At 41.6% G+C, this 15,940-nt stretch overlaps 1 protein-coding gene across 5 annotated transcripts in view; it reads right to left on the reverse strand.

The window, feature by feature from the left end:
• Positions 1-15,940, reverse strand: part of pik3cb (phosphatidylinositol-4,5-bisphosphate 3-kinase, catalytic subunit beta) — a 211,199-nt gene that overhangs the window by 44,840 nt on the left and 150,419 nt on the right. For all 5 annotated transcript variants that reach the window (XM_063045914.1, XM_063045912.1, XM_063045913.1 and 2 more), the window contains 2 exons: positions 15,571-15,759; positions 1,505-1,626 (listed from right to left, as the gene is read on the reverse strand). In XM_063045914.1, the coding sequence (XP_062901984.1) occupies positions 1,505-1,626; positions 15,571-15,759 (311 nt within the window). The remainder of the gene's footprint in view (positions 1-1,504; positions 1,627-15,570; positions 15,760-15,940) is intronic.

Here is a 15,940-nt window from a genome sequence, read left to right on the forward strand (position 1 = left end):
TGCTCCCCTCAACTGCATCTCTTTCTTTTCGTGCATGCCTGCGCTCACCCCATCTTCCTGCCTTCTCACCAGGATAGGGTTCCTCTTGTCCTCACCTACCACCCACCAGCCTCCACATCCAGCACATATTTCTCTGTAATTTCTGCCATCTCCAAGGGGATCCCACCACCAAGGACGTCTTTCCCTCCCCGCCCCCCACAACTTTCTGCTTTCCAGAGGGATTGCTCCCTACATGACTCCCTTGTCCATTCCTCCCTCTCCACTGATCTCACTTCTGGCACTTGTCCTTGCAAGCAGAACAAGTGCTACACCTGCCCCTACACCTCCTCCCTCACTACCATTCAGGGTCCCAAACAATCCTTCTGGGTGAGGCGACATTCCACTTGTGGGGTCTACTACTGTATCCGGTGCTCCTGGTGTGGCCTCCTGTATATCAGTGAGACCTAACATAGATCAGGAGACTGCTTTGCCGAGAACCTATGTGCCGTCACCATTAAAAGTGGGATCTCCCAATTTAGTTCCACTTCCTATTCCCATATGTCAGTCCATGGGCTCCTCTATTGCCACGATGAAGCCACACTCAGGGTGGAGGAGCAATACTTTATATTCCATCTGGGTAATCTCCAACCTGATGGCATGAAAATTGATTTCTCGAACTTCTGGTAATGCCCCCTCCCGCACCATTCCTATTTCCCTCTCTCACCTTATCTCCTGAACTGCCCATCACATCCTTCTGGTGCCCCTGTTCCTTCCTTTTCTTCCATGGCCTTCTACCCTCTCCCATCATATTCCCCCGTCTCCAGCCCTTTATCTCTTTCATTAATCGACTGCCCAATACTTTACTTCACTCCTCCACCATCCCAGTTTCACTTATCACCTACCACCTTGTATTTCTTCCGCCCCTCCCCCCAGCTTCTTAATCTGACTTCTCATCTTTTTTCTCCAGTTCTGAAGAAGGCTCTCAGCCCGAAACATTGATTATTCACTCTTTTCCATAGATGCTGCCTGGCCTGCTGAGTTCCTCCAGCATTTTGTGTGTGTTGCTTGGGTTCCTGGCAGCTGCAGATTTTCTGTTGTTTGTGATTAAAAGAATATCATTGATTTCAAATGTCTAAAAGTTTTTTTTCTAAAAAAAAATCTTCTGGAGTACCTGATTGCATTTGAAGAGTTAGTCATACGATACACTAATCTGACTCGCCTGCTTCAAGCCAGCAAGTGTCAATCATACTGGAACAGGACTGAGCTAACATATTGTCCAGTCAAATACAATATATCTTCTTCAAAGAATATTAAAATTCAGCAGCCATATGTTCATATCTTGGACCATAATTTTATTTTGTTCATAACCTTTTTCTATATCAATGCCCATTTAAAATTGGTCAAATTTTAAGCAGGCTTAAACCCAAGCAAATTTGCTCTATCAATACAACACCCACATGACAAAAGACAATTCACATCTAAATATCTTCATAACTACGATCTCAAAGTGCTCTAACAAACAAACCTCATTTCTCTCAAGCATCCCACAGCATACTCTCGTACGTATTGATCTGGGTAGTTGAAGTCCAGTAATTCTAATGCTTCCCTGGGTGGTAGTTTGGCCCATATTTGGAGTAATGCTTGGAGCTGCATAAAAATGAGAGGTCCAGTCACAAAAGAATCAAATAGGAAAATACAGTCTGTGCAAAATATTTGAATACATGGACCAACAGAGTTGAAATTAAAGTGAAAATAGTAACAATGTTTCATGGATCTCTCTGAGCTAAAATGAAATGGAGAATTAATGCATCAATTGAAACAATTTAATCTAAAATATTGCTAAACACAATGATGATCGATGATGGATTAGGGAAAATCGTGGCCTGGGTCTCCTGAATGACCATAAGACAAAGGAACAGAAGTAGGCCATTCGGCCCATCGAGTCTGCTCCGCCATTTTATCATGAGCTGATCCATTTTATCCTATTTAGTCCCACTCCCCCACCTTCTCACCATAACCTTTGATGCCCTGGCTATGCAGATACCTATCAATCTCTGCCTTAAATACACCCAATGACTTGGCCTCCACTGCTGCCCGTGGCAACAAATTCCATAGATTCACCACCCTCTGACTAAAAAAATTTCTTTGCATTTCTGTTCTGAAAGGGCGCCCTTCAATCCTGAAGTCATGCCCTCTCATACTAGACTCCCCCATCATGGGAAACAACTTTGCCACATCCATTCTGTCCCCATACCTTTTAACATTCGAAATGTTTCTATGAGGTCTCCCCTCATTCTTCTAAACTCCAAGGAATACAGTCCAAGAGTGGACAAACGTTCCTCATATGTTAACCCTCTCATTCCCAGAATCATTCTAGTGAATCTTCTCTGTACCCTCTCCAACGTCAGCACATCCTTTCTTAAATAAGGAGACCAAAACTGCTCACAGTACTCCAAGTGAGGTCTCACCAGTGCCTTATAGAGCCTCAACATCACATCCCTGCTCCTATACTCTATTCCTCTAGAAATGAATTCCAACATTGCATTCGCCTTCTTCACTACTGACTCAACCTGGAGGTTAACTTTAAGGGAATCCTGTATGAGGACTCCCAAGTCCCGTTGCATCTCAGAACTTTGAATTCTTTCCCCATTTAAATAATAGTCTGCCCGTTTATTTTTTCTGCCAAAGTGCATAACCATACACTTTCCAACATTGTACTTCATTTGCCACTTCTCTGCCCATTCTTCCAATCTATCCAAGTCTCACTGCAGACTCTCCATTTCCTCAGCACTACCGGCCCCTCCACCTATCTTTGTATCGTCAGCAAACTTAGCCACAAAGCCATCTATTCCATAATCCAAATCGTTGATGTACAATGTAAAAAGAAGCGGCCCCAACACTGATCCCTGTGGAACACCACTGGTAACCGGCAGCCAACCAGAATAGGATCCCTTTATTCCCACTCTCTGTTTCCTGCCAATCAGCCAACACTCTATCCACGTATGTAACTTTCTCGTAATTCCATGGGCTCTTATCTTGTTAAGTAGCCTCATGTGTGGCACCTTGTCAAAGGCCTTCTGAAAATCCAAATATACAACATCCACTGTATCTCCCTTGTCTAGGCTACTGGTAATTTTCTCAAAAAATTGTAATAGGTTTGTCAGGCAGGATTTTCCTTTAAGTAATCCAGGCTGAGTTCTGCCTATCTTGTCATATGCCTCCAGGTACTCTGTAACCTCATCCTTGACAATCGACTCCAACAACTTCCCAACCACCGACGTCAAGCTAACAGGTCTATAATTTCCTTTTTGCTTCCTTGCCCCCTTCTTAAATAGCAGAGTGACATTTGCAATCTGAATGCTGGCTGCTAAAGAAACTATTTCCTCATCTGCAATGAAAACCCCAAATCCCAATCCTTTCTGTGTAAAGGCAGTCATAATACATCTCAAAACATAAATGCAATTGAAAAAATTAATGAATTTCCTATCTAGTTAACATGGAATACGTTTAAAAATTACTACATTGGCTATGCAGTACCTTGGGCTGTCCCAAGGTCATTAAAACCACTGTAAAAATCCAGATTATTTCATTCTTTTAACATGCCCCAATGGAAAACTCAAGATCAAGATGTACTGCAGCTTTTGACAACAGAGAATCTATTGAGAAGCAGTCTCTCTCTCCCCCCCCCCCCCGCCCACCCCAAAGTTATAAGACACTTTCTGGATGGCTCCCAGATGCAGTCACGTAGTGGGTTGGTTTACATATCACTGAAAAGATTAAAACAGAATTGTGCTTCACTATAAACTAGTATATGACACTAAACTGAAACTCCTTTTGTCTGTTGACATTAAGTGTGTGTGGCTTCTGTTACAGAGATTACAATCTAATTGGTTTATTATTCTCACATGTACCAAGATACAGCAGAAAAACTTGTCTTGCATTATACAGATCAAATCATTACACAGTCCATTAAAACAGAATAAAGTAAAACAATAAAAGTTAAGAATAAAGTAGAAAAGCAACCAAGAGTGCAATACAGGTAAATAATAAAACGTAAGATCATAACAAGGTAGATTGAGAGGCCAAGTGCCCATCGTATTGTACAAGAGTTCCATTCAAGAATCTGCTAACAGTGGAAGAGATTCAATTGTCTTACAGTGGGATAGAAGCAGTCCTCGAATCCTAGTGGTATGTGCTTTTAGGCTTTTGATTCTTCTGCCCGATGGGTGGGGGGAGAAGAGAGAGTGTCCAGGTTGGTTGGGGGGGAGAAGACAGAGTGTCCAGGTTGGTTGGGAGTCTTTGACTATGCTGACTACTTTACTAAGGCAGCAAGTATAGGCAGAGTGCATAGAGCAGAAGCTGGTACCTGTGATGTGCTGAGCTCAGCTACGTCCACAACTCACTGTGGTTTCCTGCAGTTGTTAACTGATCTGTTATCATAGCATTTTAATTAGATGGCACGTTTCGTTTTTACAAGCTACAACTGAGACCTCCTCTCATATAGATTGATGTAAATGAGTTAACTGAATAAATTAAACAAGCAGATATCATTGCAAATAGCCATCAAGTGCCACACAATCTTCTTTTACAAATAAGTCAGCCAGCTCTCCCCTGAAAATATTCATCATTGAGAAACATTACTTTTTTTCTAAGTGAAAGCACTGCAAACAGAATGCCTGTCCACTCCAACACAGTGCAGTAGCTTCTGTGAAGACCATGAGGAGAACCGCAACACAGTTCGTTTTTCCTGTTGTTGAACAGCCATGTCCCTAACTTCTCAGCTCCGGACTATTCAGACTTTTCCCTACACTTGGTATCTTCCACTTGGGATGTTGGTTTACAATTTCAAATTGACTTAATAGTACTCAGATGTTCAAAATCCTGATGACTGGAGTTCTTCTGACCATTGATTAATATATTGAGGTGGGTGAGGTGGAAAGGGGATGGGGGGGGCGGGGAGGAGGGAAACTTGATCAGGTTCAAATCTAATCCAGAACAAACCTTGCTCAAATCCAGATATCAGAATACATGCCTGTAATCAGTTACTTATAGTCCAGAGATCAGACCTTCATAACTGATGTTCAGAAAAATCTTGCTATTGCCAGTCTCCAGCAGATATTATGAGACAAAAACTAATGACCACACTACTACAAAGCAGGAAGATTCTTGTTTGATTTCAAGGCTACCATTAGTTAAGTCAAGTCAATGTAGATATAATTAGCCACCCTGTCCTCAGAGCAGGAAGTAGGTTCTATTTAAAATAGTGGATCTATAAAGTGTCTTGTGTTATCTGTTACACACTGACACTCGCTCAATGGTGTGAAATTCCGGTTATTTATTTATTTTAATGCAACCCCCCCCCCACCCCACAATTAAACTCTCTGCTAATATAGGCCATCCTTGGGTAAATAACTGGATCCATTCTTACAGATGCTCATGAATTGATTTTGTCCATAAATTGTAAAATATACAAAATTGCCTGATATCTGAAATACCCCTCCACAATATTGCAATGAATAGCAACAACCGCGTACCCTTCATCAAGCATACAAGCAAAAGCATAAAAGCCTGATAAGAACAATTCCTAAGGTGGGGGTGGGTGGGGGGGGGGGAAAGAGTAAGGAGAGGGGCAGCTCATAGGAATTAATGTATATTAAGGTCATCAGATTTTTGAAGTTAACATTATGGGAGTTCATTTGTATGTAGGGTGGTCGGGCATTCAAAACCCAGGGATAGCCTATATTAGCCATTTACTGTCTACAGACAGCAGAATAAGAAAGGTGCCAGAAAGTTCAGAAAGTGTCTGGAACATGTGAATTGTACTCCTTGTCAGGAGTGTAATTCACCAGAAGAAAAAAAAATGAACAGAGAATTCAGGGAATAGGAACACCATGTAACTAAACCTCAATCAATGGAATTATCAGGAGGTTTTAAAGTTGGCCATGTGTTGATTTGATTTAGCACTTCGTTGTCAGCAATTCCTTGCACAAGGTATTGGTTGTTAACCTCTAATGAACACCTTGGTGGTGGAGGTCTCTAGGACAGGGAAGGGAAATAGATCTGCAGTAGCTCAAGAATGGCATTCAGTCAGCCAGGAGATTTGTAAAGCAATGCCACAGCTACCCAGTAAAAGACTACAACCCAAGGTGTTTTTCATTTGATTTCCAGCACTTTTAGCCAACCCACTGTGAAGCTGAGATTCACATCACAACCCAAGTTACTGACATTCCTAATATTCCACCCAATTTCATGCTCAACAGTATCTGAGCTGCAAGAGAAAGAGTACAGCAATATTTTCTTCTAGCTGAACATACAATCAGAAAAAGAAAAAAAATGCTTTGGTCTGTGAGCTCAAACTTTGATCATTCAGATAAGGAAGAAACAGGCAAAAGAAATTCCTGAAGTACTGGGGATAGTTTATTTATATTTCTCTGGTCATTCTTTTCAGATGCGAAGCATAGGATGACCAGGATGGGTACCTGGCAGTGGCAATCAGAGGTCAAAAGCTTAACAGAAGGGCTGTTTTGACAGCAGGTCAGTGTATATTACTGCATCTGGATCAAATTTGTTACTGCAGAAATGCTACAAATCCTCTAAAGTCCTGAAAACAGAAATTTCCATCAAGAATTTGGCTGTGGTTGGGACTGTGGAGAGTAAAACAGTGCATTCAATTAGCACTATTCACTTTTGTCTTTAGACATGTTGTTTGATATTATGTGTCTTACGATTACCAGAAATTTACACAAAAGTGGGCAGAGGAATCTAGGTAAGCATGCACTGTGAATGTAAGATTGGCAGATCACACAGTTATGTAATGAACTGCAGCAGTTTGTATGATATCGTCACACTGGTGTTCAGGTGGATTCTGAATGCTGATCAGTTCATCTCAGGAGAATGTGATTCAGAAAATTAAGGCATTGTATAAACAATTGAAGCATTCTTACTTTCTCAGTGATGCAGCTGCACAATGTGCTTCAGTGTTGGATTACAGTGTGTCCTTGCAGCTGCACAAACCCACTGTTCTTTCTGGGATAGGATCCTCTACCCACAGAGCCTTTACCAAATATTTCACCCAGGCTACCTAATCCACTTGGGTCAGCTCATTATCTTAAGTCGAACAAAAGTCCTTGGCTAACCACTGAAACTGAACATAAATAAATAACCACATTAGCAAAGTCACTCCTGTTCCTTTTTCCTTCCAACAAATATAGTCACTCTGTATTATTAAACATACCCCTCCCTTCCATTTGTTCTGATAGCATATCATACACAATTTTTATATTACTACAAGTAACAATAAACTGAATGGGCACTCAGACCAACAGCTCACTTTGGTGTTGGATTCATATGTAGTTCACCCTGTCGCAAATTCCACTGTAAAATACCAGGACATTGCAGATCCAGATTCCACATTCCCTGGCATTCACTTCTGCCCAAGTTTAGCAGGAGCTGTTGCTTTGAGGTCCAAAACAGGCCATGACTGATACCTCCTAAGTGAACTATGTTGGAGCACCATATTTGAAAACATTAGTGTGTTCTAATAGATGTAGGGATAGCCCAAGGTTCAATGAATGGAAGTTCATGACAAATTCTTTTAAGGATTAAATTCCATCTGCCATTACTCTTTCCATTTCAGCAACTGATTAACATCATCCTCTGGCCTACAATTATCCTTTTCACTATCAACACCATCACCATTTCAGAAGTTATCTTCAAATTTACTTATCATATCTTTGCTGTGCATATCTAAATTGTGAAAATAGTTTTACAAACAACAAGGGTTTCCGGTAATGATCTCTGTGGTACACCCTTAGTAACACTTTCCAAACCCGAAAAACAACCATCTACAATCACCCTCTGTCACTTGTAACCAAGCCAATCTTGATTCTAATTTGCCACATACCTTAGATCCCACGGGTTCTTGGATCAGTCTCCCACATACATTGCCCAAATCCTTACTCAAATCATTGTGGTCAACATCTACCACACTGCCTATATCAATACATTTATTATCTCTTCTAAAAGTTTAATCAAATTGGTCAGATTGGATGTCACAGTTTTATCTATTTTTGATTAATCCCTGCCTTCTAAAACTAATCCTGTCCCTCAGAAATTATTCTAATAATTTTCCTACCATGGATGTTAAATTCATAGGCCTATAAATACTTAGCTTATAACTATCCTTGCTTCTAATTTATTTTTGTTCAGCTTTTCGTGCTTTCCAATGTCATAAAAGCACTGTAAAATGTGCTTGCATTTGGTTGACCAGATATAGATTAGATTAGATTCAACTTTGTCATTGTGCTGAGTACAGATACAAAGCCAATGAAATGCAGTTAGCATCTAATCAGAAATGCAAAGAATAGTGTTATTTACAAAATAACTGTGAATAAAAAGTAAGTGCTACAGCACACAAATATAAAAGTACTGAGACAGTACAATATGGGTGCAATACAGTTTAGTGCTGTGATGAGAGGTTCAGCAGGGTCACAGCCTCAGGGAAGAAGCTCTTCCTGTGCCTGTTGGTGCGGGAGCGGAGGCTCCTATAGCACCTACTGGATGGGAGGAGAGTAAAAAGTCTATGGTTAGGGTGAGATGCATCCTTGATAATGCTTTTCGCCCTGCCCAGGTAGGGTTTATGGTAGATGTTCTCAATGGTGGGCAATTGGGTACCAATAATCTGCTGGGCAGTTTTCACCGCACGCTGGAGTGCTTTGCGGTCCGATAAGGGACAATCGTCGTACCACACCGAGATGCAGTTGGTGAGTATGCTCTCAATGGTACAGCGGTAAAAGTCCGTCAGTATCCTGGGACAGAGGTGAGCTTTCTTGATGCTCCACAGGAAATAAAGGCACTGTTGCGCCTTTTTGACCAGGATGGAGGAGTTCAGGGACCAGGTGAGATCCTCGGAAATGTGGACACCAAGGAATTTGAAGCTTGATACATGCTCCGCTACAGCTCCGTTGATGTAGATGAGGATGTGAGTGTGGCTCCTAGCATGACTGAAGTCCACAATGATCTCTTTGGTCTTCTGGGTGTTAAGGGCCAGGTTGCTGTCGGCACACCACGTGGCCAGGTGCTGGGCCTCGTCCCTGTAGGCAGTTGACTCCCAAACTTTAACGTACACTAGCAAGCTGGGATTCAGTTACCAGACAAATTCAATAACATTATAATTTTACAAGAAATACAGTTCACTCGTTGGGGCAACTGCATAGCTTACAATCAGAAAACAAATCCCATGCCCTCTGCATTACTATTACAAAGGCACGCGAAGTGTTGCTCGTACAAAAGAGCAAGTTATTTTAAATGGTGCAGCACAGAAATAAGTTAGAGGAACTCAGCAGCTTAGACAGCATCCACAGAGGGAAATGGACAGTCAATGCTTCAGGTTCAGACTCTGATTCCAGATGAAAGGTCTTGATCTGAAATGTCAACTATTCAGTACACTCCATAGATGTGACCCGAGTTTCTTTAGTTACTTTGTGTGTTGCTCCAGATTTCCAGTATCTGCAGTCTCTTGTGTTTTCATTTTATATGGTACTTGGCTCCATCTGACCCAAATATTGAGAGAAACTTATCTTGCACCTAAGAAGTCAATAGAAATACTGTTCCAGGTGCCCATTTACACAACTGAGGCTACAAGTTAATTTGGTCTGGGGCTTAATTTAAATGCTGCAAGAGAACTGTGAGCAATATTTATTGCTGTGTGCGTGCAAGAAAGGCTGGACACTGACAGACACCCAGGCCAGCCCTGGGTGCAGGGGATCTTGTTAAGTGGGCTGCCCTCTTCTCCTGAAATTATATCTGAAAACTTCACGGGCACAAGTGGCTAAAAATTTTGAATGAAGGTGAAGTTCCAGTGTGCCCATAGAAATATGGAGGAGAGAGAGATCTGGATTTCTCCAATGACACATTTTTAATCACCACATGTGATTCCTATTGGAACATGCTCATTGTGGATGCTGGAAGGTATCAGAACAGGGCTTAGGAATGACATTCTCTTTAGCTCAGCGGGGAGTAGATACTCGAAGCACCAGGTTGGCCAGTGCAGTTACATCAAACCTTAGAATGAAATTTTATGCATAACACCCTCAAACTCCTCTTTAGGGTGGGTTTAGCAACATACAAACTTCGGAGAATCCCCACTGCGCACTGGTTAGTCTTCCGATTCATAGCTTATTAAATTACACAGCAGTTCCAGGGCACGTTCAAAAACATCTCTAGCATTCCTGCAATGTTCCAACAGAGAGCCCAGGAACTTGCACAGCATTTCAGAAAGTATTACAGTTGGATTGACATCAGAGATATTGGCATGATTGGTTGGTGATGGCCTTTTCACCACTCAATATTTTTAGTCTGCAGATGATTATTCATCATTAAGTAGTTTCCAACGCATCTAGGTTATGTACCGTTTTGGAATTGCTTCAAGATTCACTGCCCTAAGCCTGTCTCAATTCTGAATTCTGGCCATAATAGTAAACAAATGCTATGATCCCATTCTAAGCATAACTGGACAGATTTATTCCCCTTTACCTAAAGGTGTGCAGAAGCAACAGGCTAAAACCACACTGAGCTCGACTGCACACTTCTGTAGAGAGAACAGCAGGCTTGATCCAGAAATAACTACACCAGTTTCTCTTGTTCAAGAATCAGATACACAAAATTTTATTTCAGCAAAGCAGAATAGTGATCTTGAGCTAATTTTTCTCTGCTCCTTAACCCTGATAATGGCAAAGAGAAGTCTATCATTATATGCCTTTCAGTAAAGGTAAAGCTACTGGTGTGAAAAGTTCAAAGCCAGTACCTCCATGACATTATGATAGACGCATTAAAGAATAAACTTTTCTTAGCATCTTAACACAAGTTTTTCACATTCCTATTAATAGTGTTAACTCCTTTAAAAAATTTTAATTATGAGAGGTGCAGCCATTAAACTAGAGAGCAATATAATGCTGTAATGTTTCTGGTAAGAATTAAATATCAAAATATTGTAAAATAACTGCCTCATGATAAGCTATGCTAAGACCATAACCATATATATGATTATTCCTCATATTTGTCATCACTAATTTGCCAGCTATCAGATACACCTTGGAAATTCTGACCTGGGACACCAGCCAGTACCAGTAACGTTCCGGATGATAATTTAGTCAGGCCCTGTAGCATCTTCTGCAGTTTTCATTGAGAAAGGTTCAAGAACACAAGCTAGGCCTCCACCGAGAGAACCAGCTTCCTTCTAATAGAGAAGAGAGCAGGCTGATGGAACAGTCCATGTGTGGCAGTCTACAGCGTGCAGAGCTAAGGAACACACCAGTGCAGATGGCTAATATGTACCTTCCGTTATTCTATCATGTAGCTCTCTTAACAGTAAGTAAAGAAACAAATCCAGATAGCTACAGGTTTGAAAAGTTCAAAGACAGGACCTTCATGACTTACTCACCAATGATAGATGCATTAAAAGAATAAACTTTATTGCCACATTTTCTCTGCCACCATACATTTGCCTGCCCACCTTCCATCCTACCATCTCATACCACTTACTTCTCTATCCTCCTTCTCCTAGCCTCACTAAAAATCTTTAATAAATTGTATTTCCGTGGTGCATCCTCTGGTACCCCACTCATATTATGTGAGAACATCTAACAAGGAATCTATGGTAACAGCTTAACCAGGAAGAGAACCACAACTGAGCTCACTCCACTTTTTCTTGCTTTTGCACTGAATGTTTCTGCACTGGTCTTTGAAGAGAAAAAGCGAGGATACTGGGTGCCAGTAAAGGCTTCTCAGTTCACCTGAGTGCTCCAGGATGGGGGAGATAACTAACAGCCATTTGGGGAAGCTGAGGCTGCACCTCAAACACATCAGTAACTTCAAGAGAAAGAAGAAAACTAATACAGAGAAATAAAAATTGTGAAGGCAGACTCTCACCAGCTTACTCACTAAATGATCAAATGTTTGATAATGACACAGATCTGGGATTGATGAATGACCATTCTGACTGCTTTGTTACCTGCTCCAAATGCTTTCATCTACAACTTCATCTCAGTGGTCTGTTTGGATTCCTTTACTCTCTGTATACCAGACAGCTATGTTGGCTGGAGTCAGGGGCTTGTGCTTTGGTTCTTGGTAGGTTCACCCACGCCAAACAGGTCCAGGGGTAGAGGCCAGACTAACAGTAGTCCATCAGGTTTAGGGGTTCAGCTTAGGGCTAACAACACTGACTGATAAAAAAAAATGGTTACGGAAAGAGCACTGAAGAATCCTCCTATATCTGTGTAAGACTGTATGGAAGCAGAGATGGAGGACCTTCATTGCCCTAAATGCCAATGGCGCAATGTAATTTCAAAAATGTAAATTACTTAATTTTGTCCCTTGCAACTGCTGCTCTCCTTTGAAATGAAAGTAGTTATTGGACCAGCACAGGTTTGGAGGACAGACTTTCCCTCGCAACCTCTAAGAAACCGCAGGAATTTGGCATTCTCTCCCTGGATTCCATGAGAAGTCCAGCATTAGAGTGACAAAAACAAATTCCTAGCGAGGAACTCTGAGATTCAGAACTATAGCTTCTGCATCAGAGTCCAAAATTTATATACAATTACATGGGAAAATGCCAGTACTTCCAGACAGAAGGGAAATCAAGCAGATATAACATGGGAGTGAAATATATACTAAATATAGGCTTTATCACTCAAATCCAAAAGGGATAAGTATCCATACAACTGACCATTGCACCCAGACATTGCACTGAATTTTGCAAAATGGACACAAAGACCTGGTCTGCTGCCAAAACGAAATTCAATTTTACAGAACCTGCTTTAAGGCCATGGGCAGAAAGAGACGCTAAAAATCTGTATTACTCTGCATATTACACTTGGGAAGCTTGCATCCACAATGGATGATTATATAGGAAAGGAGTTAAGTGATCGAGATCAAAGGCAAGAAAGCCAACAAAATTATTATTAAAAAAGTCACTGGAAAGTGTAATTTAAATTTAGCAAGGAATCTTCTTAGTCATCTCTGTCTGCAGTATCTTATAGTAAAACATTTTACAAGTAGTTTCCTGTTATTGTCAGTTTTGGCTTGCTAGCCAAATAGCAGTGACATGGAGGAAGGAGACCCTAGGGCTTTGTAGTTTTTTTTATCTTGAAGAAACACTGGAGATGAAATGCATTTTATTTGAAAAGCACATTGTGTTTGAGTGACGGTTCCTGCATCTCAGTGATGACTGTGCCTGTAGTGGCTGATTGCACAAACTTGGTCTCAATGGAGTTCCCGATTGGGAGATGAAAGCAATGGTCAGAAGCCCTTGAAAAGCAAGGCACTATAAACAAATTTTTATGAGTGACAAGGAAAGTATGCCAGCTTCAACACATTTCTTGGAGAGTTCTCAACAAGATTGTGGACACTGCTTAAAACGAAAACTGGTAAGGAAGGCTCATGGTCCAATGACAAAGAACTTTTGTATTTTACAGCAAATAATTTTCTGGAGCCTTTCTCCAAAACCACAGAAATTTTCATCATTTTAATAGCACTGGATTTTTTTTGTATTTTTTTTCTGGTGTGAAACTTGCCGCAGAACCTGTAGCTTTTGATTAAGTCTGATTATAGAACGCAGTTCAGATGGAGTACTCACTGCTGCAGGTCTCATCCTTCCAATATTAAAAGTCCTCTCTACAGAGGATCGCTCGGAACATCGTGGACAACACTTAACTCACAACCCATGCCATCTTAAGAAATTTTCAGAGTAGATGGGGTTCTGTTAGTGCCCTTAACCTGCAGCTACAATCAAACTGTGGTCCTTTACGGTGATGGGATCCGTTCCTGGGGCTTACTGACCATTTTCGATATTCCAAGGGCATGGCCTAGAAGATGAGCATGCCTTCAGGGTTCTGAGTTCATGGCCCTTTGGAGGAGCTGATTCCTGGCCAGCATCACTGAGTGAAGTGTCATGGAAGAAGACGGAATATCAGGAAAAGCAGATCAGCTTCCGGAGGTCTCGGTACTCAGCAAACCGCTCTCCCTTTTTTTCATTGGTGGGGAAGTTTGCTGCCAATTTTCGAGTCGCAGAACTCAGGGGAGAAAAAAAAAGTGACGTGGCAAACTTTAACAGCAAAACCAGCGTGTTCTTTTTATTTTTGTCTCCCCCTCCCCCCCCCCCGCTGAGTGACACATGTCTGTCACTTTAATAGGGAGAGGTTGTGGCATGTCGGGTAAACAATTAGCTTTTGTTGTAATGCAGATCGTGGTCTCTCCCTTTTGGGGGCTGTGCTATTTCTTGCTTGGTGGGTGGTAGCTGCTGATGCTTTTTGCTGAAACAAGTTGGGGGGGGCAGTGATGCTTGCTGCTGCTTGTGTATGGGGGGAGGAGAAGGGGGCTTTGAGGTTCTAACGTTTATGTTGTCACTCATTCCTTGGGGTACTCTTCTGTTTTTGTGGATGTCTGCGAGCAGCAAGAATTTCAGGTTGTATATTGATTGATAGATACTTTATTGATCCCAAAGTAAATTACAGTGTCTCAGTAGCATTACAACTGCACAGATATAAATATTAGAAGAGAAGTTACCACAGTCTAACACTTCCCCAGCTATAGGTTGACTCATTATAGAGCCTGATGGCCAAGGGAAATAATGACCTCATATAACACTCTTTGGAGCAGCGCAGTTGTCTTGGTCTATTACTAAAAGTGCTCCTCTGTTCAGCCAAGGTGGCATGCAGAGGGTGAGAAACATCCAGAATTGCCAGGATTTTCTATCGAGTCTTTTGTTCCAGTTTGACTCCAATAACAGAACCAGCTTTTCTAATCAGTTTATTGAGCCTGTTAGCATCATCTGCGTTTATGCCATTGCCCCAGCACACCACCGCATAGAAGATCGTACTGGAGACAACAGATTGGTAGAACATGTGAAGGAGAGGCCTGCACACTCCAAAGGACCTCAGTCTCCCCAGCAAGTAGAGGCAACTCTGGCCCTTCTTGTCGGTGCTCCACTCAAGTCTGTCATCCAGGTGACCCCCAGGTACTTGTAGTCATGTACCATGTACTCATTGTCAATAGTAACAGAGAGCAATGCTGGCTTAGTCTTCCTAGAGTCCATCACCCATCTCCTTTGTATACATTCTCAGACATTAAAACCATTGAACTATTTCAATATTTATGACACCATGAACCTGGGCTCCATAAACCCAGGATCTCCCAGTATTCAGATTTCCTTCCACATTACAAACACATGTTGGTTGGTACATTAGCTGGCTGTATTAAATTGCCTCTAGCATATAGGAGAGTGGCGGAATCTGGAGAGAGTTGATGGGATTGTGTGGAGAATAGTATGAGATTATTACATGGCTGGGTACTTGATGGTTGCCATAGACTCTGAGGAACAACAGGCCTAATTATTTTATGACACTGATGGACATGTTGTGCAAATGAGGAGGAAACCTTGAAGAGGAAATCAGTACAACAAGAGTATAGCAAACTTCAGTAAAATACAGTGAAACCAATGGAATGTTTGCAGCTGTCAGCAGGAATGGCTGATTATCTTGAAGTACTATTAAAGCACTTATCCTATTATGGGAAAGGGAAAATTCAAAGCCATACCTGAGCCACATCTTCATGCTTATTCCACTTCACTGAGAGTAGCAGCTTGGGTAGAGACTGTGGAAAGTTTTCACGGCAGTCATACCGTAGAGTCCATAGCAAATCCATCTCATTTTCACAGAGCTGAGACAATGCATCCCGCTCCATGATTTCTTTTAGTTCGATATGCAGTTTCTTCCATCCTCGGCCCTAAATGAAGGATTGGTCACCGGTTACAGATTAAATATCCAATCCTGGCCCTAACACCAGAAACACAAGTGATTATGCAGAAGCTGGAAATCCAGAGCAACACACTCAAAATGCTGGGGGAACTCTCCAAGTCAGGCATCATCTCTGGAAATGAACAAACAGTCAACATTTCGGGCCGAGA

This window comes from Mobula hypostoma, chromosome 4 (assembly GCF_963921235.1).
Source record: "Mobula hypostoma chromosome 4, sMobHyp1.1, whole genome shotgun sequence".
NCBI classification, from domain to species: Eukaryota; Metazoa; Chordata; class Chondrichthyes; order Myliobatiformes; family Myliobatidae; genus Mobula; species Mobula hypostoma.